Source organism: Grammomys surdaster, unplaced genomic scaffold (genome assembly GCF_004785775.1).
Source record: "Grammomys surdaster isolate TR1022 unplaced genomic scaffold, NIH_TR_1.0 345, whole genome shotgun sequence".
Taxonomy (NCBI): domain Eukaryota; kingdom Metazoa; phylum Chordata; class Mammalia; order Rodentia; family Muridae; genus Grammomys; species Grammomys surdaster.
In genome coordinates this window covers 2,532,582-2,552,489 of record NW_021604764.1, presented here as the reverse complement: position 1 = coordinate 2,552,489, position 19,908 = coordinate 2,532,582, and the positions used below count along the sequence as shown (strand labels likewise).

General features: G+C 41.4%; 1 protein-coding gene across 2 annotated transcripts in view; it reads left to right on the top strand.

The window, feature by feature from the left end:
- The window catches only part of Slc25a13 (solute carrier family 25 member 13), a 168,843-nt gene extending 154,698 nt beyond the window's left edge, over window positions 1-14,145 (top strand). For both annotated transcript variants that reach the window (XM_028779172.1, XM_028779170.1), the window contains exons 15-18: window positions 2,959-3,097; window positions 12,465-12,623; window positions 12,714-12,804; window positions 13,030-14,145. In XM_028779172.1, coding sequence (XP_028635005.1) covers window positions 2,959-3,097; window positions 12,465-12,623; window positions 12,714-12,804; window positions 13,030-13,216 — 576 coding nt within the window. In that variant the 3' untranslated portion in view covers window positions 13,217-14,145. The remainder of the gene's footprint in view (window positions 1-2,958; window positions 3,098-12,464; window positions 12,624-12,713; window positions 12,805-13,029) is intronic.
- The last annotated feature ends 5,763 nt before the right edge of the window (window positions 14,146-19,908 follow it).

Below are 19,908 nucleotides of genomic sequence, written 5' to 3'. Positions count from 1 at the left end.
AAGTGAGTGTTCTTCTAGAAAGCTAACCCATTCCAAAGTCTCTTGTGCATCTTTCTAGTTGTCTTCCCTCCTCCTACTGACATCACCATAGCAACAATCACTGGCATCAAGAACATGCCTGGCACCCCCAGATTTTGTTAGAGGTGTCTTGTAAATTAAATCAGGTAGTCATCCCTGATCTCTGGTTTCTTCCAATCGGAAGCAGGCAACACCAACACTGAAATGGGCCGGTATGTAAGTATGAAAACTCAGAACAACATGGAGAAGATGTAGACAGGGTGGAGCCATATGGGATCTATGCCTGTCCATCTTCTCCTTAGAAGACGCTCAATAGAGATGGTGGTGTTTGGGGGTTAAATAAATGATGAGATGATATTTAAAAGGTCAGCGTCCCCAGCAGAGCAATCATCAAAGAAGGTGAGGAGTGACGGGGACACCGTGGCGGCTCAGATGAATAGGGCATTGATGGCTGTGGCTGACAGCAGTTAGGTTTATCACTGAGAGGCACCTGGAGGAGCAAAGCTTTGAAAGGAATGAGAATACAGGAACCTATCTGCAGGACATCCCAAACCAAGGAAAGGCATAAGGGTGCTAAAGGAGCAAGTGAAATCAGATTATAGACAGCACAACTAAAGGCCGAATGAAGGAGACACTACGTCATACTCATCAAAACAAGCCGAAGCCATGCATTGTGGGTTTAAGGAGGAAAGGAGTGAGCCAGAGCAACTTTAGCATGGCCTGAGCCCGAGGTGTCGCTTATATTCCTGTTGACAGTGCTCTAAAAACATTTATTATGTTTGCCGTGGTGATCTCCGAAGTGGCAACAATGGACCACAGATTAAATTTTTTGGGCTTTTAAATACACGGAATGTTCTATAGACGAATTTCTCTACAGAGAAATTTAGTTTCCTTAGGAGAAGCTATTATTAGCAAAGAAATAAGGACAGGACAGGGGTGTGGCTATGAAATGTAACGCTGGAGATCTTTAGGGATAGAGGTATTGTAAAAAGAAAAATTTGTAGAAAAAAGCATATCAATGAAGAAATCCTCATGATTTATTTTGGGAGTAATGTGAGGTGATTTTTTTTTTTTTTTACTATAGGGAGGGAGCCGTATTTAACCGATCTTTATTGGAATTGCCTTTGTAGTGTGTTTCTCATAGACAGCACACGTGTGTGAACAGATCACTAGAACTCACAGGAAACCCTGAGGGAAGACTCAAACTGGAGGAGAAAAGGAGAAATTAAAAGGGGGTGACTAATTCCCTGAGATTATTTAAAGAACACTTCGTAACGGAAGCACTGGGTGCTACGTGTACACGTCAGTAGATACTCACACCGCACTCAACTGCCAACCTCCCAAAAGCTGAGAGCTGGAGACAAAATCTCGGCATCTACAGCTTTAGACTTGCCTGCAGTTATCTCTAAGATGGCACTGGAGCTCGACCTTCAGCTATGCAGCTGATAGATAAACATCCAGGCATCGGGTTTTACATGTGTGAAGTGAGGACCTTATTTTCTATTCAGTATCTAATAGTTTGGAGAGTGACGACCTACTTGCATGAACTGACTGGCAACACAGTTCCTGAGTGGGGGGCCAGCCATTTTTCTAATACCTTCGTGCAGAATGAGCACATGAAGTCTCCATAGGTCAGTCAAAAGAGGAATAGCCACATCCAGACAGATCTGGACAGCATCCAGATTCCAAGCTTTTGTTCTGGTTGGAAGGGTCAGCTAAACTAGGATTAAATTTAATAGGATTAGGTATAAAGTTCCACTTGTATTACTTGTGTAAGACAACTAATTAAGTTGCAGTAGACCTAGGCTAATAACAGTTTCTGTGGAAAAAAAAAAAAAAGACTGAAGGTTTTGTATATACCCCGGGATCTCAGTTGGAGGCACGAGTGAAATGTGTTTGGTAGGGAAGTCAGTTTCAGTGAGTGACAGAGGAGTGCGGAGAGAAAGCTGTGACCGACTGGAGCCAGCATCAATCAGAAGCCCTCGATACCGCTTATCATTGGATGCAGCTCAAACTGTTGAGTCTGAATGTGTTCGTTATTTTCTTTTGGGAATCTTTATAATTGGTGGAAATTTGGAGCGTTAGAAATCAATGAAAGAAACAGTATTAAATCATTAAGTGTTGAAAAGATAATTTCCTTCCCACTCAGCCTGCCTGAGAAACAGTATATGTGTAGGAGCTTGCATTGTAACGCCATGATTTTTTTTCTTGGTATCATCAATGCTTGGGGGCCTCAGCATGGCATGATTTTGGCATCAGAAATTATTTAGGGAAAACTTTACTTCTGGAATTAATTATTCTACATTAAGCTCTTAAATGTGTCAGAATTATGGTAAATATTTTAGGGTAGGTTTTCATCAATATTTCATAAACCCTCAACAAGTAAAAGAATCCAAGAACTTTCTAAAAAGATATATTTTTATGTACATGTAATTTTTTTCTGGGAAAGACTCCAACACTTTCATCAGGTTCTCAAATAATACAAAAATTGGACCTCTCCTGGTTGCGCCTACAAGGCTTGTCTCTCTTCTCCTGTATAAACAGAGAGGCACCTTGATTGTTGCCTCCTGTCTTACTTTGAGACCCGCCAACAGATCTTCCTTGAAATGCCAGCGACTTCTACCCATTGAGACTTGAAAAGAGTCACAGGCAGAGTTCCAAAAGTGTTTTGATTGAAAGCTCAGCCTTAGAGTAACCATGAACTCCCTTTTCCCATGTCCTCACACCCTAGGACAAAGCTAGTTGTGTTTGGAAGAACAAAACTCAGGCTTGTTGCTTCGAGAACTTGGGTTGTATTTTACTGTTCCCCCTCTCAGTGTGTGAGTACAGATTTGGTCTTCTCCAGGAATATTTTGTCCTGAGGTAAGTTCCAGAGAAGCCTGACCTTCTCAATGGGATGTGTGTTTCATGTGACTTTTCTTCCCCTTGCAAACCTCACAGGGCGCCAAAGCGTGCTTTCTTCGGGACATTCCTTTCTCGGCCATCTACTTCCCGTGCTATGCCCATGTGAAGGCTTCCTTTGCAAATGAAGACGGGCAGGTCAGCCCTGGAAGCCTTCTCTTAGCTGGTGCTATTGCTGGTAAGTCTTACCCGTGCAGCACTGAGCTTTCCCACCCCCAACCCCCAAACCCTCCAGGATCTAGCTTAACTCAAACCATGTTACAGAAATAGGATTTTTTTTTTCTGACAGTTTTCTACAGAGTCCACGTGACCTTCTTTGAATAGCTTCTAGAAGGCAGATAAGAAATTAATTTTTATTTTGCCACATTAGATTATTAGATATGCTTTAGCTTTTAAGAAAGTGTTTGCTAGTGATTGGTTCATTTTTATTTATTTCTTTGTTTCTTTAGTTTCTGTGGTACTGATAGATTCTAATTCAAATTCTGTACTATTTTCTAATTTCACTTAGTAACACAAAAATAAAAAAGATTTGACCTGAACTTTTTAAAACGTTAAAGGCTCACACCCTAAAGGTTATCTAAACAAATGATTGTGTGTAGGCTTGTTCAGGATTAAGCAAAAATTATTATTGTATAGTTAGAAGAAGTATAATAAAACTAGTGTAATAACTAGGGTGATTAGAGTTATTTCTTGAAGTGGCTGTGAGGTCAGGGGCTAGATGCATTTTAAGTGAATCTTAGAACTGACTGTCTTCTGTCTTTAGTGCTGTGCTGGAATAATTAGGAGTATTACACACACACACACACACACACACACACACACAAATAGGGATTTAAAAATAGATACTGGTTATCAGCACAGTGGGGGAATCAGCCCTTGGCTTTTGGGAACTTCTTGTCCAGGGAATCGATGGCATGAATCTGGCTACATTAGCTCTTTAAGTGATAATCAGCTTATGAGTTTAACAAACTGTAGGGCAGTCCTGAGCTTCCTGGCTCCAAGCATTTTTGGTAGACATGATGTTCTCGTCGTTGGAAGTTATATCTGGTAAACAAGATTGGAGGTGGACCCCAGCTTTGAATCATTACTTCATGCCTCCCTTCTTCTGCAGGAACCTCAATGGCAGGAAGCCATTTCTCTTTTATCCTCAACATTTTCTTTCTCAAAGGCATGGATGCTGGTCTTTGAGCCAGGGCTGCTATGCCCTGGGTGAGTGAGGATTTTCCTTGCTTGAGTAATAAGATCCAAACACCATCGCTAAGGTAACAAATCTGGAATACAGAATCCCTGTTTCCATTTCCATTTCCAACTCAGCCATTTACTCACTGTGTCCCGAGTTGTCATTTACATATGTATGCATGAGGAAAAATGGAAAGAAGACATTGTACAATTTATTTCAAACTGGCCAATTGAAGTAAGGTTAGGGCCACAGGGAAACTAAGTGCCACTTGTTGATGTGTGACCTTTGACAAATTGTTGCTTCCCCAGACTTGATTTCCTCAGCTTTGACTAGAGATACTACTATAGACTCCAGGATGTGTCAAACGGAGGGGGAACATCATGGAAGGCTTTTAGCACAGTGTCTATCATGAACCAGGTATTCAGTAAATATGTAGACTGAATCTAGATTCTAGAAGAATCAGCCCATTAAATCACTCCACAAATACCAAATAGGAGATTAAGGATGATAGTAGAGCTCAGCTCGGGATGGAGGACTAGATCTTAACTTTGTTTGCTTCAAACTATAGGAAATAGTTCATTTTTCTCTCAGGTAAAACAGGCACAGGGAACCAACTTCATGTCTGTGTGGGAGTATGCTAGCTAGCCTGTGTTTCTAGAGCTGAACATTTGTTATCTTTTATTTTTCCTGATTATGTAAGTGATACACATAGCTTATGGTAAAACTTTTAGAAAGGGTAAATATTATCCATGATTCTGTTACTAGACGAGAGTTTCTATTTAATTTAGATTTTTATTAAAATTATTCATGTACTTTATGAAGGTGTGTATATACACCTATGCCCAGGTGCACAGAGCCCTGAAGACACAGTGAGGGAGTCAGTTTACGTTCTACTGTGTGGTTCTCAGGGATGAAACTTGGATTGGCAGGCTTGGTGGCATTTGCCTTAACCTCTGAGCCATCTCACCAACCTTTTTGCTTTTGCCTACTTTAGTGGCTTTTTGATGGAGTTCAATCACACTGTACCTGTGTGTATACCTCATCACTTCAGCATTGTTGACTATTGTAGGCTGGTGGTTAGGGGCATGTGCTGTGGGATCTGGCTGCATGGATCAGATTCATTTCCCCACTTAGACCTCTGTGACTCACAGGGGCCATTGACTCCCTCTTGGCCCACTTCTTCCAATTTGGGGATAAAAACAGTCTTCGCTTCACTAAAGAATTAAGTGGAATAAAAAGACAAAGATTTAAAGTAGTTGACATCATGTCAATTCAACTATAGTGATTTTCTTATGTGTGTAATTTTAAACTCCTTAAACATAGTTTTAACTGATGGATAATCACACCCTTATTTTTCATTATAATTTTTTGAGATTATTATATAATTATATTATTTCCCTTTTCTCCCTGCAGCCCTTCCTAAGCCTGTGTTGTTACCCCTTCCTTTTCAAACTGATTGCCACTTTTACTCTAATGGTTGTTACACTAGTATGTGTATGTCTGTGTTCTAAATATATACATTCAACCTGCTCAGTCTATATGGAGTTATGTGTATGCTTTCAGAGTTGACCATTTGCTATTGGATAATCAATTGGTATGCTCTTCCCAGGGGAATATTGTTTTTCCTGCTTTCTACATTCCCTATGTGTCTCTAGTTTTGTTTTGTTTTGTTTTGTTTTGTTTTGTTTTGTTTTGTTTTGTTTTGTACAGGGTTGAGGCCTTAAGCTTTCTCCTTACATGTTAGCCTGACTATTAACATTATCCTTGTTAAGTTCATGTTTAAGCATCTCTGTTATTAAGACTTCTAGGAGACCCAATGTCGCAGCAAACTTTCTGTTCATCTGGCTCCCACAATCTACCTGCCCCTCTTCCATGAATATCCCTGAGCCTTAGATACAGAAGCTGTATTGTGGATGTATCAGTTGGAACTAGGATCTACCACTCTGCATTTTGCTCAGTTGTAGTTTTCTGTAATGTTCTTTGTTGAAAAGAGAAGTTTCCTTGATGAGGGTTCAGAACTACAGGTATCTGTAGGTACAAGGACAAATATTTAGAACTTACATAATGAATCTCTAGACAGATGATAGATAGATAGATAGATAGATAGATAGATAGATAGATAGATAGATAGATAAAAGGAACTTATTCTAATGCCATATAGGCTGTAGTTTAGCTATTCCAACAGTGTCTGGCTGTGAACAGAAAGTCCAAGAATCTAGTAGTTGTTCAGTCCATAATCACAGATGCCTCAGATGGCCTTCAGAATATATTAGACCCCAAAGAAGTGAGCTCTAATGCTGGTGAATGAATGTATGTGCTAGCAAGGTAAGGGCAAGCAGGCAAAGAGCAAACGCTTCCTTCGTCTATTCTTTATATAGACTACTAGCTGAAAGTATGGTCCACATTAAAGGTGTGTCTTCCAAGCTCAAGACTCGGATCAAAGACGAGTCTCTTCCTACCTCAAAGGCCCAGTCTAGAAGTGGATTCACCCACTCCAAACCAAGTAAAAAAATCTTTCTCAGGTGTTCCCTCCGTTTCTAGATTATAGTTCAGATTAGTCATGTCGACACCTATAATAATGGCCATCACATCTATTGTGTATAAGTACTACATTTTTATGATCTATCAAATGCCTGAGTGATGCCCAAGAAAATATAAACATAAGGCTGATGGTAATCATGAGGACAATCCAGGATTTTAGAATACAATTCAATAAAGGGATAGAATCATATACTTCTTAATCACAGATACTCAGAACTGTCCAAATTACTGAAACTTTTATAGAAGTGATTTTATCAAAACAAAGCAAATCTTTAGGCTTAAAAACTTCACACTGTTTTAGATTATATCTCTTTTTGGAGAAACAGATTCTGGGAACTGAGGTAGCTGGTAGAAAGTATGATTGGTGTTTGTTTGTTTGTTTGTTTTTACATGAAATGACATTAGTCTTGAAGTTCTGAAGGCATTACCACCTCTGTGCTGATGTGTAGCATCACAGCCATCCTGTGCACTGACCTGGTGTGCTAGTCAGAGTTACGTCTGCTGTGCTGAAACACCACAACCTAAAGCAACTTAGGAAGGAAACATTTTATTTGGCCTACCACTTCCACACCACTTTTCATCCTTGAAGGATGTCAGGGTAAAAAGTTAAACATGGCAAGGACCTGGAGGCAGGAGCTGAAGCAGAGGCCATGGAGGGATGCTGCTTATTTGCTTCCTCCTCGTGGCTTTCTCAGACTGCTGTCTTATAAAATGCAGGGCCACCCAGCCTAAGGATGGCACCGCCCACAGTGGTCTGAGCCCTTGTCCATCAATCACTAATTAAGAAAATGTCCCCATGGGCTTGCCTATGTCCAGTGTTAAGGAGGCATTTTCTAAATTGAGGTTTCCTCTTCTCAGATGACTATGGCTCATATCAAGTTGGCATAAAACTAGACAGCACACTTGGCATATCTTTATTTCTAACTCAGAGCTTCTCAGCTTAAAACACATAGTTATTGTATGTTTTGGGGTGCGGGTCAGGAGCAGGGTTTTTTGGGTGTCTGTGGCTTGAGGTCTGTTTCAAAATCCTGGGAGGGAAGAGCTGCTGGAACAGAAGATTTGATAATTAAGTAATTCAGTTCTTAGCACCTTGCGAATATAAAGTAATGGAGACAGATCTGGGTCACGAAGTGCACATACTCTTCATACAACTTTCTTCCTGAATGTCTTAAACTGCTATAAAATACGGGTGCATCCATACTCAGAAAGCCAACTACTCTGCATCTGAAATTGATGATGCCACAAGCTAAAACTGGCAGGAAAGCTATTGAAAGTATAAAGTGTAAGTGGAGGTCCCTCCACTTGACCTCCAAGTAAACAGAAGAATGTATTCTAAAAGCAGGAAACCAGTGAGCTGCTTTTCTGGACATATAGTCTGCCTAGCCATTCGCAATGCCACCTACAGCTTCAAGCAACATTTGTCTGAAAGTTCCAAACTGGGAATTGTAATGTAGAGAATGGGCCATTGGCCTGGTAACAGCTCATGTCGAACTGATGGAAAGCAGGACAAGGCTTAAGCTCATGTCAGACCTTAACCACAAGGTGCAGCAAAACATAAATTAACAGCTTTTCCCCAGCAGAGTAGAAAATGAAGTATTCTCACTGCACAGTTCACCTGGCTTTCTGTATGTCAGCATTTGCAAAAGCTTTGGTTGGCCCTGTAGTCTGATTTAGCCCCTTCAGCATAGAGTGCGCATCTCTTCAAAAAGGAAAGCTGTAGGGAAGTAGGTCTGGAGTATGGCAGATGCCACCCAGAGCTGAGTGCAGTGCCTGGCCAGCCTTTCATTTGATCCCGAGTATCAGTAGACAGCTAGCCATCCTCAGACAGGAAGGGGCAGCAAGAATTGTGAACTGAAAAATTACAGAGAAAAATGGTAATTTAGGGCCCACAGGGGAACTTGCAAGTACTGTAATTGGAAGCTTGGAGGAGTGGATGCTTTTTATCTTACTTTTTATTCTAAAATAAAAGTAAGTACACAGGAAATTGTAAAAACAGTATAGTAATCGTTCACCCACTCTTCCTGGGAATGTTGTATCCTTCATAACCATTGGACAAGGTCAAAATCAGCAAATTGACATGTAACACATGTCAGAGTTCTGTGACATTTGTAATTTGTTTTACGTGTTTATTTGAGGATGGACTCAAGGGTCGAATGCAATGATTACTTGATTATCTTAAGACAGTTTCTCATTAGGAAGACCGAGGCTAACCTTTGTAGACCAAAGTGGCCTTGAGTGGTTTTTATGTTTTTTAATTAATGAAATGATCGTCAAAATTAAAAATCTCTACGGTTCTGAATGATAAAGCAGACATGATCAAAGAAAACCAAGCTAGGCTGTATTCAATGGTTCCTACCCATAATCCTACCACTCGGGATGCTAAGGCAGGAGAATTAAGAGTTTGAGGAAAGCCTGGGTGCCACAGTAAGAGCCTGTGTTAAGTAAAGAATAAGGACAAAGAGAAAAGGACCTTTAGAAAATAAACACATGGGAAAGATCACCCCCTAGAATGTGGCATAAAAATACGTAGATGGAAAATCAGAACTGAAGGGGCACATGACATAGATCTACTGTCTGTTAAAAAGATATTACCTTGATGTCAAGATCAGGAAGAAGGACAGAAACAAGTGAGGAAAAGAAGTTTGGTTTCCAGTTTGAAACACAATGCCTCCCAGTTGCTCAGGACATGAAGTACGGACCACAGAGATGTGGTAGCATCTGAGGGGAGGACAGAGCCCGCATCTGCTCTGCTTGCCAGGGCTCCCTTCTCTGCAGCCAGATTAGGAGTGAATTTAAGACGGACACCATGGTATACTTGAAGCGGCGGTGACAGAGAAAAGTTTGAGCTGGCAAAGGAAAGCTGTGAATTGATCCAAATTGTCTCTGATGCTGGTGTTCGTACTTACTGTGCAAGAAGGGCTGTTGGAAGACACATGAAGGAAAGAAGGGGGCCAGAGCGAAAGTGACTCTCATCCTCACTTTGCTAAAAGGGAATGTAAGCATATTAGAGTCACACCCGTGTGGTAGATATATACATGCCACAGGTATGTCACTGTCGTGGCTATGTATGCTTATCTAGTGGAGAAATGGAGAAGTTTAAATAGGAAGTAACTGGAAGTAGGGGAGACAAAAACATACACAGGACATGAGGAACGAGTCCACTATCCACAGTCAGCGGAAATGGATCCAGTGAAAACCAATGCTTTCAGTTCAGGTTTAAAAGGAAGTATAAACAGCTTGAGATTTTTCTTTTTCCCCCACTTCCCCTCCTCTTCTTGGTTTTTCAAGACAGGGTTTCTCTGTGTGGCCCTGGGTCACCTGGAACTCACTTTGTAGACCACACTGGCTTCGAACTCAGAGATCTACCTACCACTGCCTCCTGAGTGCTGGGATTATAGGAGTGCATCATCACTGTCTGACTGATTTTCCTCCTTCTTAATAACTTTATCTTGTTGCTGTTGGTCACCAACCTAGTAGATTGATCTTTTAGCGAATAGCCTAAAAGTATAATGTGGAAAGCCTTAGCTTTGACCTAAAATAAATATGTACTCACCTTTAAGCCTTAAATAGAAAAAAACACAGTTATTAATCCTGATATAATACTTATAAAAATTAAGGTCTTGGTTCTCAAAGCTGTCTGGATTCACCAAGTCAAGTTTTCTTCTCACTATCAGTGATCCTCTGTAGATGCTGGCTCTCTGTTTTTATTGGCTGCTGAGCACCTATTGTCATTTCTGTTGCTGAGGTGGTGAGTAGCTTCTCCCCCCTCCCCCATGTATGTATACATGAACCATGTCTTCTTCCTGTGAGGACACAGAAGATACCTTCCTATCTTCTGAATTCCTCTTCTTCTACACTCAAGCCATTTCATCAGTGTAGCTTCTTCGGGCTTTTGAAAGCAAAGAATGAACTGGCAAATCAATTCCTATTCTTTGCCCACTCAGGATTGGAAAATCAGTAGCTTTCAGATGACTAAGCTCTTTGCAGGACCTTTGACTGGGCTGGCCAACTTTTAGAGTAGCTGAACTCAGTTTTCCAGGTTTGATGTCAACCTCACTCCCCCTACACACACTCCTCAGAAATCTACACAACACGTCTTTAACAGTTCCAAGAGCCAAGACATCATTCATTTAGGGATGTGGGGCTGCAGATGAGATGACTGGGCTTGTGCTTGGGTTATAGGGTTATAGGGATTCCTAGTACATGCACACACGAGTGCGTGCACGCACAAACACACACACACATCAAGCTGCTTTGCAAAGCATCTTATCAAGTAGTTTATGTGTTTCTTTTAGCATTTCATATTTCATTCTGGCATTTTTATTCTCATTGCATGTATTCTTCATACTCTCCCCTCTCCTCCAACAGCCTCTCGTGACAGTAAATGCATATGAAAAGTACCTTCGTGGGAAAAAGAACATGTCTGTCGTTATTGCCCCCGTGTCTATCACAGCATCACATGACCACACCTGCAGTGTGGTTAGGAGTACTTCATTTCGTGTGTAGAGGAGAGTCCCTGCTAAACTCTCTCTAAACTAGAGAGTGAAGCAAAATGGCCAGTGTGAACAGTGGGTTTTTAAGCATCTTTTGAGTTTCCTTTCATCATGTCAGAAGATAAATTCCTGGCTCAAAATTACAGTAATCCCTCCAAGCTAAGAAGCAACGCTGCTTCTTAGACGAACACTGGATAGAGAGTGAGCTTCGAATATGTAGAAGGCACTGTTTGGGTAATGACTGTTCCTAAGAATTAGTGTTAGAGGAGTTGAGTGGAGATGGAAGGCAAAGAGATGGTTGCTGCACTTCTGGTAGAAATGGGAGCATGTAGTTCACAGTTAAACCCTCCCCCTCCACACACACACACTTGCAATGTGACTTTAAAACTGTCTGTTGAAGGATGAGATGGAATCCTAAGCCAGACCATATTGGTTTGGACAGAAACTCTTACAGAATTATTAAGCCTTAAAAAAAGCAAAGGAGATTTATGCATCTGCATCTGACCAGTTTGGTTTGGAATAGGTTCATAGTGGAAAAGTAATAAAACCGTAAGAGACAGTGTCTTCTGAATGGTCTCCATTTTAAAACTCTCAACATGGACTGCCCCATTTTTGGATAAAAACGACTGTAAAAAAAAATTTATTGTTGGTAATTTCTGAGGGACTTGTTGTTAGGAGGAATTTGTTGTTTTGTTGTTGTTATCTTTATCATCTATTTCTTATCAATTACCAGCCAGTATAAATTTTAGGCTTTGGTTTTAAAGTTTTCTAGATATATCGATTTTAGGAGAAAGATGTGTGTGCGAGTCACAAATAGGCGCCGGGTGTTTCCTTAGCTATCGGCACAGCCTTCTGGTAAGAGAAGTTGGGTTTTGGAGTGCAGGATGGCTGGCTGTGTGAGGGAAAGCAGCGTCCTGTGGCTGCCAGCAGCCAGGAAACCATGAAGAGGAAACACATAATAAGCTTCAGCTCTGAAAAATCAGCCCTAATAACTTCGTGAGGTTCTGATTTCAACAGGAAAGCAAAAAAAATAATTTTTTTGAAAACCACTTTCTCTGTTTGTTCTCAACCACTTGAAACAGTGTTACGGATAAATAATTGCTTAAAAATATTTATGTATTTAAGAATAGAAACAACAAATGAAGGTTGGTGTGTGGGGGTGGGCCTTGCAGACAGAACTGTCACGTTGTGCTTTCCAGAGGACAGCAAAATAGGCATTTTTATTGCATTGGCTGCTTAACTTTCTTTCCACGGCCAGCAGTTCAAAGCACAGTTATTTTTATATAGTGAGAATGTGAGTGGACTGAGATGGTGTTGTGTCTCGCCTCCAGGTATGCCTGCAGCATCTTTAGTGACCCCTGCTGATGTTATCAAGACTAGATTACAGGTGGCTGCTCGGGCTGGCCAAACCACTTACAGCGGTGTGACTGACTGCTTCAGAAAGATACTTCGGGAAGAGGGCCCCAAAGCATTGTGGAAAGGAGCTGGTGGTACGGAAGTAATTGGTTCTTAACTAGCCCTTTGGTATCAGGGAAATTTCTTAAAACTAATGGTGTCTGTTATTTCCATCCTGGTCGTAGCGCGAGTCTTCCGCTCCTCGCCCCAGTTCGGTGTCACCTTGCTTACTTATGAATTGCTTCAGCGATGGTTCTACGTCGATTTCGGAGGCATGTAAGTGTCATGGCGAATGTGCTGCTAAACGTCCACGGCCTCTAATTCTTGGTTCTCATTGAGAAAAGTGCAGGGGGCTGTCTGCCTCCTGTGACAGTGTCCACAAGGTCATTTCCCAGGGAGCACACAGAATGCAATCATTGCTTCATGTTGCACAGTTTTATTGGTTTCTGCTGCTTTTTTTTTTTTTAAAGTCAGTTGACATTCTTTTTATTCTCTTTATAGGAAGCCCGTGGGCTCTGAGCCGGTTCCTAAATCCCGGATTACTCTGCCTGCTCCCAACCCTGACCACGTAGGGGGCTACAAACTGGCCGTTGCAACATTCGCAGGAATTGAAAATAAGTTTGGACTTTACCTACCTCTCTTTAAGCCATCGACATCTACCTCAAAAGTGACTGTTGGGGACTCCTAGGGAGACTGACCTGGATGTGGCTGTAAAGTGATTGGAACCACAATAAGCCTCATCTGGGTCTGAAGCATGGCTCTGCCCCTTCCGCATCTGTCTCATTTAAATTGAGGTCAATGTTCCTTATATTGAATCCAATCATTCATTTTTCTGGATGTTTTTGTAGCAAGATCATGTGGAATTATTCCTAATTATTCTTTGGCACTCTGCCCACAACCTGTGTTTGTATCTTTTAAATACTGGGATTTGGTCAGTACTAACTTGATCTGGAGTAAGTCTGAAGGGAAGTTAGGGAGGTCTCCTACCTGGGTGATGGTCTCACTAATGCTACTGAACGGTGGCCATGGTTTCTAAAAGAGTTCTGAGTATGTTTAAAGTAGTAGAAAGTTAGGTATATATTTATAAAAATGAAAAACACTGGAAAGAGAAAAAAAAACAAATTATCTAGCCTGGACTCAAATTTTAAACATGCACAAATTTGGCCTCTGGATTATATTATGAAGGTTTTATGTGAAACATGTTTTTTCATAATGAAAACCACATTGAGGATGTTTAGCAATCATATTCTCTTACTATACCAAGTCTACTAGGGAAAAGTTTCGAATGTTAAGGAAGTTCTTTTGGCCTTTTTATTATAAAGACAGAAGAAACACAATTCTACTCCTGAGTGTACTGATTTGGGATAAATATGTATATGATGAACACATGCTGCTTCCAATTTTAATAGACACTATAAGAATAATGTACACCCTTTTGCTGGGACAACCCTCCTGGAGTCTTTCATGGTTGGCACCCATATGCCTTTAAAATCAACTTCATTTTGAATCATGTCTGACAAATATACTCTTAAGTTTATATTTAATTTGGGGTGCTTTGTATCATGGTCAGAGGCTTGTGTGTCTGAGAAGGGAAAAATAAAGTATTTTTAAAGCTACTGACTGCTTGCTCTTGTGTGTTTCCATGATGAATAGCAAAAAATACTGTCATTAATGAAGTCTTACTCTCCGTGCCGTGTTTGGGGATATTGTGTCCCGTTGAAGCTGGCTTTCAGAGTAATGTGTGGGTTCATGTTCACGGTTCAGAATGACGAAGAGAGCATGTGTTTCATTCTTGCTAAGGAAAGTACTACCGAACAGCTAACGCTCACCCTAACCATCTTTAATACTTATGACAATTTGTGTATTTGGGAAGTATACTTGCTTATGTGGGTACATTTATCTGTAAATGCTTAGGTGTGAGTGCACACGTGTGCACACATGTATGGAAATCAGGGTTTAGCACCAGATGTCTTCCTCGCTTTACGCCGTTTTAATTACTGAGAGGGAGTCTCTAGTGGAGTTAGAGCTAGCTCATAAGTGTGGCTACCTAACTGGCCAGTGAGCTCCAGAGCTCCACCTGTGCCGTATTCACAAACATACCGCCTGTTCTTGGTTACAATGTGAGTGCCTCCAGTCCTGGGTTTCTATATGAGTGATGGATCCAAACTCAGGTGCCCTTGCTTGCACAGCGGACCCCTTGCTGCCAGGGCCCTTCCCCCAGCCTAACTTGCTACAATTTCTTCTCCTGATGATTAAAGTAACCTGAAGCTTCCGTGGAAGTTGGACATAAGAACTATGATATGACATCTGTAAAGTAATTTACTACTGGGTTATACCAGAATCAAATTTTGCTGTATCTAACCCTTGTTAGTATTCACCTCATTGTGATGACTTTGGAAAAAAAGTTAATGTTAAGAACTTGTGGTTAACATTATTAATGTTAAGAACAGTGGTCATCACCCAAAGATGATGCTTGATTGATCTCTTGGGGTTTTGTGAATGTTCTTAGTCCCTGAAGGCTTCTGTCCCAGTCCATAAAGTTTTATTAAAGCTGGAAAGCATCAACATCATCCACAAATTTTTGATTTGCATGCTTGTTAATGGTGTAGATCTTTACCAGAAATAGGACATGTCTGATGAAGGAGTGATTTTCCCTTCACATAATGTAGCATCTACTACAGGTACTAGTTTGAGGATGGTATGAAACCCAAGTGTTCCAGCTTTGGACTTAAGAGTGTGGAAGGGAGCTCCTGAGTCCATGCATTCCCTTTTGACGCTTGTTGGAAATTTTATAGGAGATCAGATTCTGATGGAAATAAAACCACTGACCCAGATCTCCTAAAAAGCACACCGTCCACCCATTCCTTTATGAGCTGTTGGTTTTGATGGGAGAGCATCTTGGTTCTACTTAGACTTATGTGGGACTGAGGGCAATTCTACACTGGGGAAGGAGCTGTGTCGCGGTGGGGGGGTACTTGCAAGAGGGTGGTGATACTGAGATGTAAAGTGAATACGTAAATGAACAAATGAATGAATGAGAAACAAGAAGGAAAAAACAGAGGCCCAAGAGCTGATAGGAGATAGGACCCCACTGTCCCTGTTTCTTTGAAATCCTTGATTTTTTTTTTCTATTCTCGAGTCAATGCCTTGAGTGCCTTTGAAGGAGGCCTAATTTCCATGACTTCTGCTCAGTGGGTGGCATGCCTGTAACAGGCCCAGAATTGGACTGCAATCATCATGCGGTAAGAACCACGTGAAATTTGTTCTGGGTTTTTCTTCTCCCTAAAGTGACAGCACGGTATGTTTGGAGCATCGTGGCTTCTGTCATTGCTGCAGTCGGTCCTTGGACGGTGTCCCTCCGTAAGGGAGAGGCACAGTAGGCATGTCACTCCCGTGTGCTTCCATACCTTCCCTAGTGGAGAGCCCTGGATCCTTACAGCTCTGTGCTTGGTCCAGTTTATGATTACTTGGGAGGCGGGGGAGACAGGCCTGCTTTTCGTAGCAGCCTTTTTAATTTTTTTTCCAAGGAGAAGAGAAAATGTGAAGCTGACCACAGAGTGAACACACTGGTTCTTGGGTTCCAGTCGTGGCTGGGTTTTCTTGAAGCTGGGTGGCGCGCTGTCGCCAAGCCCCTGCTGCACCTCATAACCCACAGCCATTTGCCGAGCTCCCTGGGGTCGCCTTAATCCCAGCAGCCAGGGTTGCACAGGGAAAAGTAAGAATTCTGGCACAGAAAAGAGTCGTTTAAATGCTTATTGCATTTCAAGCGTCAGTTTTTACTTAGCTAAAATATTTAGCATTGCTGGAAAACAATGTTTAAATCTTCGTGCTTATATGTTATTTAATGGTGTGGCCTGTGTAAACCTTGGGATGCTTACAGTTTGACAGTCTTCTGGAAATGTTTAGCAGCACATAACTCAGTGCGCAGGGAATAAAAACGGGAAACAAATTGCGCTTGAAACTGTCTGCAACCTCCTCAGACTGTGTATTCAGAGTGACAGCATGTTAGGAAGCTTCAGGTGCAAGGATGGGAGTACTCCATTGGTAGTATTTGTTGAATGTGTCTTAGGCCTCGGTTTATCTGCCTTCCACATTAACCTTCCCTCCAAACCCTCGTGTGCCTCTGACCACAGAAGCCAGACTTGTATAGATGAATTTGTACTCTTGCCACTGAGTAAAATGCCATTTTCAATTCTGGGTAATCGAATGCTTTCAGGATGTGGATTTTTCCAGAGCTCTCTAAAATGTTCTTTCCACAAGCATCTTCCACAAAGGGGTGTATGCCTTCAGTTTTACCTGGGGAGCGGGCAGATGAGACCCAGTTTTCTCCCAAAAGGTTCAGCCTTTGGTATTAAGACAAAATGTATTCACAAAATTGCCTGCTTCTTCGTGTCTCAGATACCTACCAGCATCCCCATGTGGGTTTTTCTGAAGAGTGGCAGTGTCTCCCTTGAAACCTAAACAGGGCTCTCTGTAAGGGGGAGACTATCTGGATCACGAACATTTTAAGTTACCATTTTGAAGTATGCATGGATGAACAGTTGAATTGATGAATTTTTCATTAATGTTTTTTCCTCCACCATGTCTCTTATTTTTTGGTGGTTTTTATAATACTAAAGAATTAAACCCTATGGCCTTGGATAAAATGTTATGTTACTGAGCTGTATCCCCAGCCCCTTTTACTTTTCTTTTCTTTTTACTTTTCTTTTATTTTGAATCATGGTTGTTCCAAGTTACCCGAGCATGCTGGAACTTTTAATCCATCACTCTCAACCAACCAAATACCTGGAAATACAAGCTGTACCATCAGACTGGGGACAAAGGCTATGCCATCAGGCTGGTTTCCTCTCTGTCCTTTCTGCTGCAAGCGTTAAAACCAGAAATGAAGACCAACCGATACAGTCCTGAGTATCAAACACTTTCTTTAGAAATCATAAGTCAATCTTTTATTAAATCAGCATAGCTGTAAAATAGGTTTTAGTTATTAGTAATTTGTTCCTGTGAGTCAGGAAGTATCACATAAGCTCGAAGATGGATTTAAATTCCTGGGTCATTGTGAAAATTAAACTGTTGTTTTAAAAATCTTGAATGTTACCTTGGGCTTGAAGTGGGTTGTCAATTGTTTCTCTTATCAAGTGAATACACATTTGAAGCTTGCTGTCTGTTTCTAAAATCTATGGGAGGTTGCTGAGAACAGTGGGCTTATTTTCAGAGAGGTTTGTCTTTAGCTAATGCATTAATTGCCTGAGAAGAGTCCAAATGGAGCGCTTGCTTTCATCTTCTGGGATACCTAATAAAATAATGTTGTTTGCTTTGAGATGCTGGGCTGTTAAAGGGGTTTTGCTTAAGGCAAAACCACAGTCCCCTTGAATAACTCTTGGAGGAAAATTAGGAAGACACAGAAATTATGCTTGTCTCAGGCTTCTGGGACACAGACACGCCTCCCCTTACTCTCCTCTGGCCACCAAGGCTTTGGTGCCTACAGTTGTTTCGGTGTGACACACTCTTCAAGGGTGGAAGAGTTAATATGGTGATTTTAAGGTTGATGCAATTTCTTAAAACAGACTTATACAATAAGATAGAGGAAAACAGGTTGAGTGTATAAACCATTAAAGGCACATATCAGATTGCTCTGCCCAAAGCTGCCAGCCTTAGCTCTTGCAACGGTCCCGTGCACACTACTCAGAGGACAGGGTTCTCAGAGGACAGGGTTCTCTCCTTGTAAGGACTCATTAAACAGGAGCCATCACATGCCAGTCATGATTTTATTAAGTCTTCCTGGTCCTTGAAGAGGTATCCTTTTTTCCATGTTAAAAAGGAGGAGACGGAGAGCAGCAGTAGCGTGTCATTGCTCAAGCACCACGGTGATGGAGCCCAGGTTGGAGTCTGGATTCCTAAAAGCCTCCTCTAGAAAGGTTTCTTTGTAAAACTCAGTGCAGAAAGGTCTTAGGACAGTGTGCCCAGGGTGGCCGATTCTCACTACCGGAGGAACCGTGCCCACCTTCAAGGAAGGGGGAAGCATGATCTCTGATTGTTTATGTTACCAAGTACATTTGCTACCTCAAAGAATTCCAGGACTTGAGGACCAGGTGAATCCTGAGGCAGTCTTTTGAGGTTCCTCTTAAACAATTTTACAGCCTATTAAAGTCAGTAAAGAGGATTGAGGTAAACTTGAAGCATTTGCCCCAAGGGAGTAAAGTTGGAAGGTAATGTGGAAAAAGCAGAGGTAAGTTTACAGAAGGTTAGAGTGCAATGTGATATGAACCAAACGGAACTGGATCGTCTTCAAAATCTCTTAATTAGAACATGCCATTTTTTTTTGACAAGGGTTGGAAATAATGGAAAACCACGTTAAAAGTAAATATCTATGGATACTTGGTCTCAGTGTCTGGAGGGAATAGAGACAATTTCCAGAATGTGGGGGATGCTTCGATGGTTTTGGTCATGAGATTCTCCTCACCACTAACGGAAAGAAAGCCATATGGTATGCTCAAGGGGGTTCCTACTACCTCTTCAAATTTAAAAATCATCATTCTGTCTCACCCATTCTCACATAAATGTGACCAACAAACCACTCTAAACCTTTCAACATTTTCCTGTTAGGAAAAAATAACATTAAAATGTCATATTTTCACTCGTGTGTTTAGACTGTTCTGAAGCAGAATTTTGCCATTTAAGTTCTATACAATGTGATATGTGCTATTATATTCTGAGAATTCATGTCTTTAATTTCTTCAAGATTGCTTTTGAAACATATTTTATTTTATGTGTATGGGTATTTTGACTGGATATGTGTCAGTGTAACATATACACTCCTAGTGCCCTCAGAGGCTGGAAGAGGGCATCAGATCTCCTAGAACATGAGTTAATAGTCATTAGTCACCGTCCAGTCACCTTGTCGATGCTGAGAGGCAAACCCAGATCCTTTGCAAGAGCCACAGTGCTCTTGGCCTCTGAGCCATCTCTCCAGCCTTTAAGAATCTGCCTCTTATGATAAAGCTTGTCATTTGGAAGAGTCTCATTGTGATACTAGGCTGATACTCTGTTTTTATAAAATCAGAAAGTCAGAGGAGGAGAAGGAGGAAGAAGAGAAGCCAGCACCATTAGCAAGAGTTCAGGTACTTCTTTTTTCTTCTGCAGAGAGAAATGAAGCCAGTTCCATTGCTATGGAGGCCCAGCCTCTCTAGTTCAGTTGGGACTCTGTTCTGCCCTGCTGGGCTCTGGGTGCCTCTTCCTAACTAAAGATTCAGGTCAAGCTTATCCTGAAAATTTAGCCTGCCCTTTATCCATTTAGAAAGTCTGTAATCTTCTTTTCCTTTGTATTCAGTTGCCTGTGACCGTGGGTGCAGAGAAGCTATTGGTTTTGCCCCTTTGAAGTTA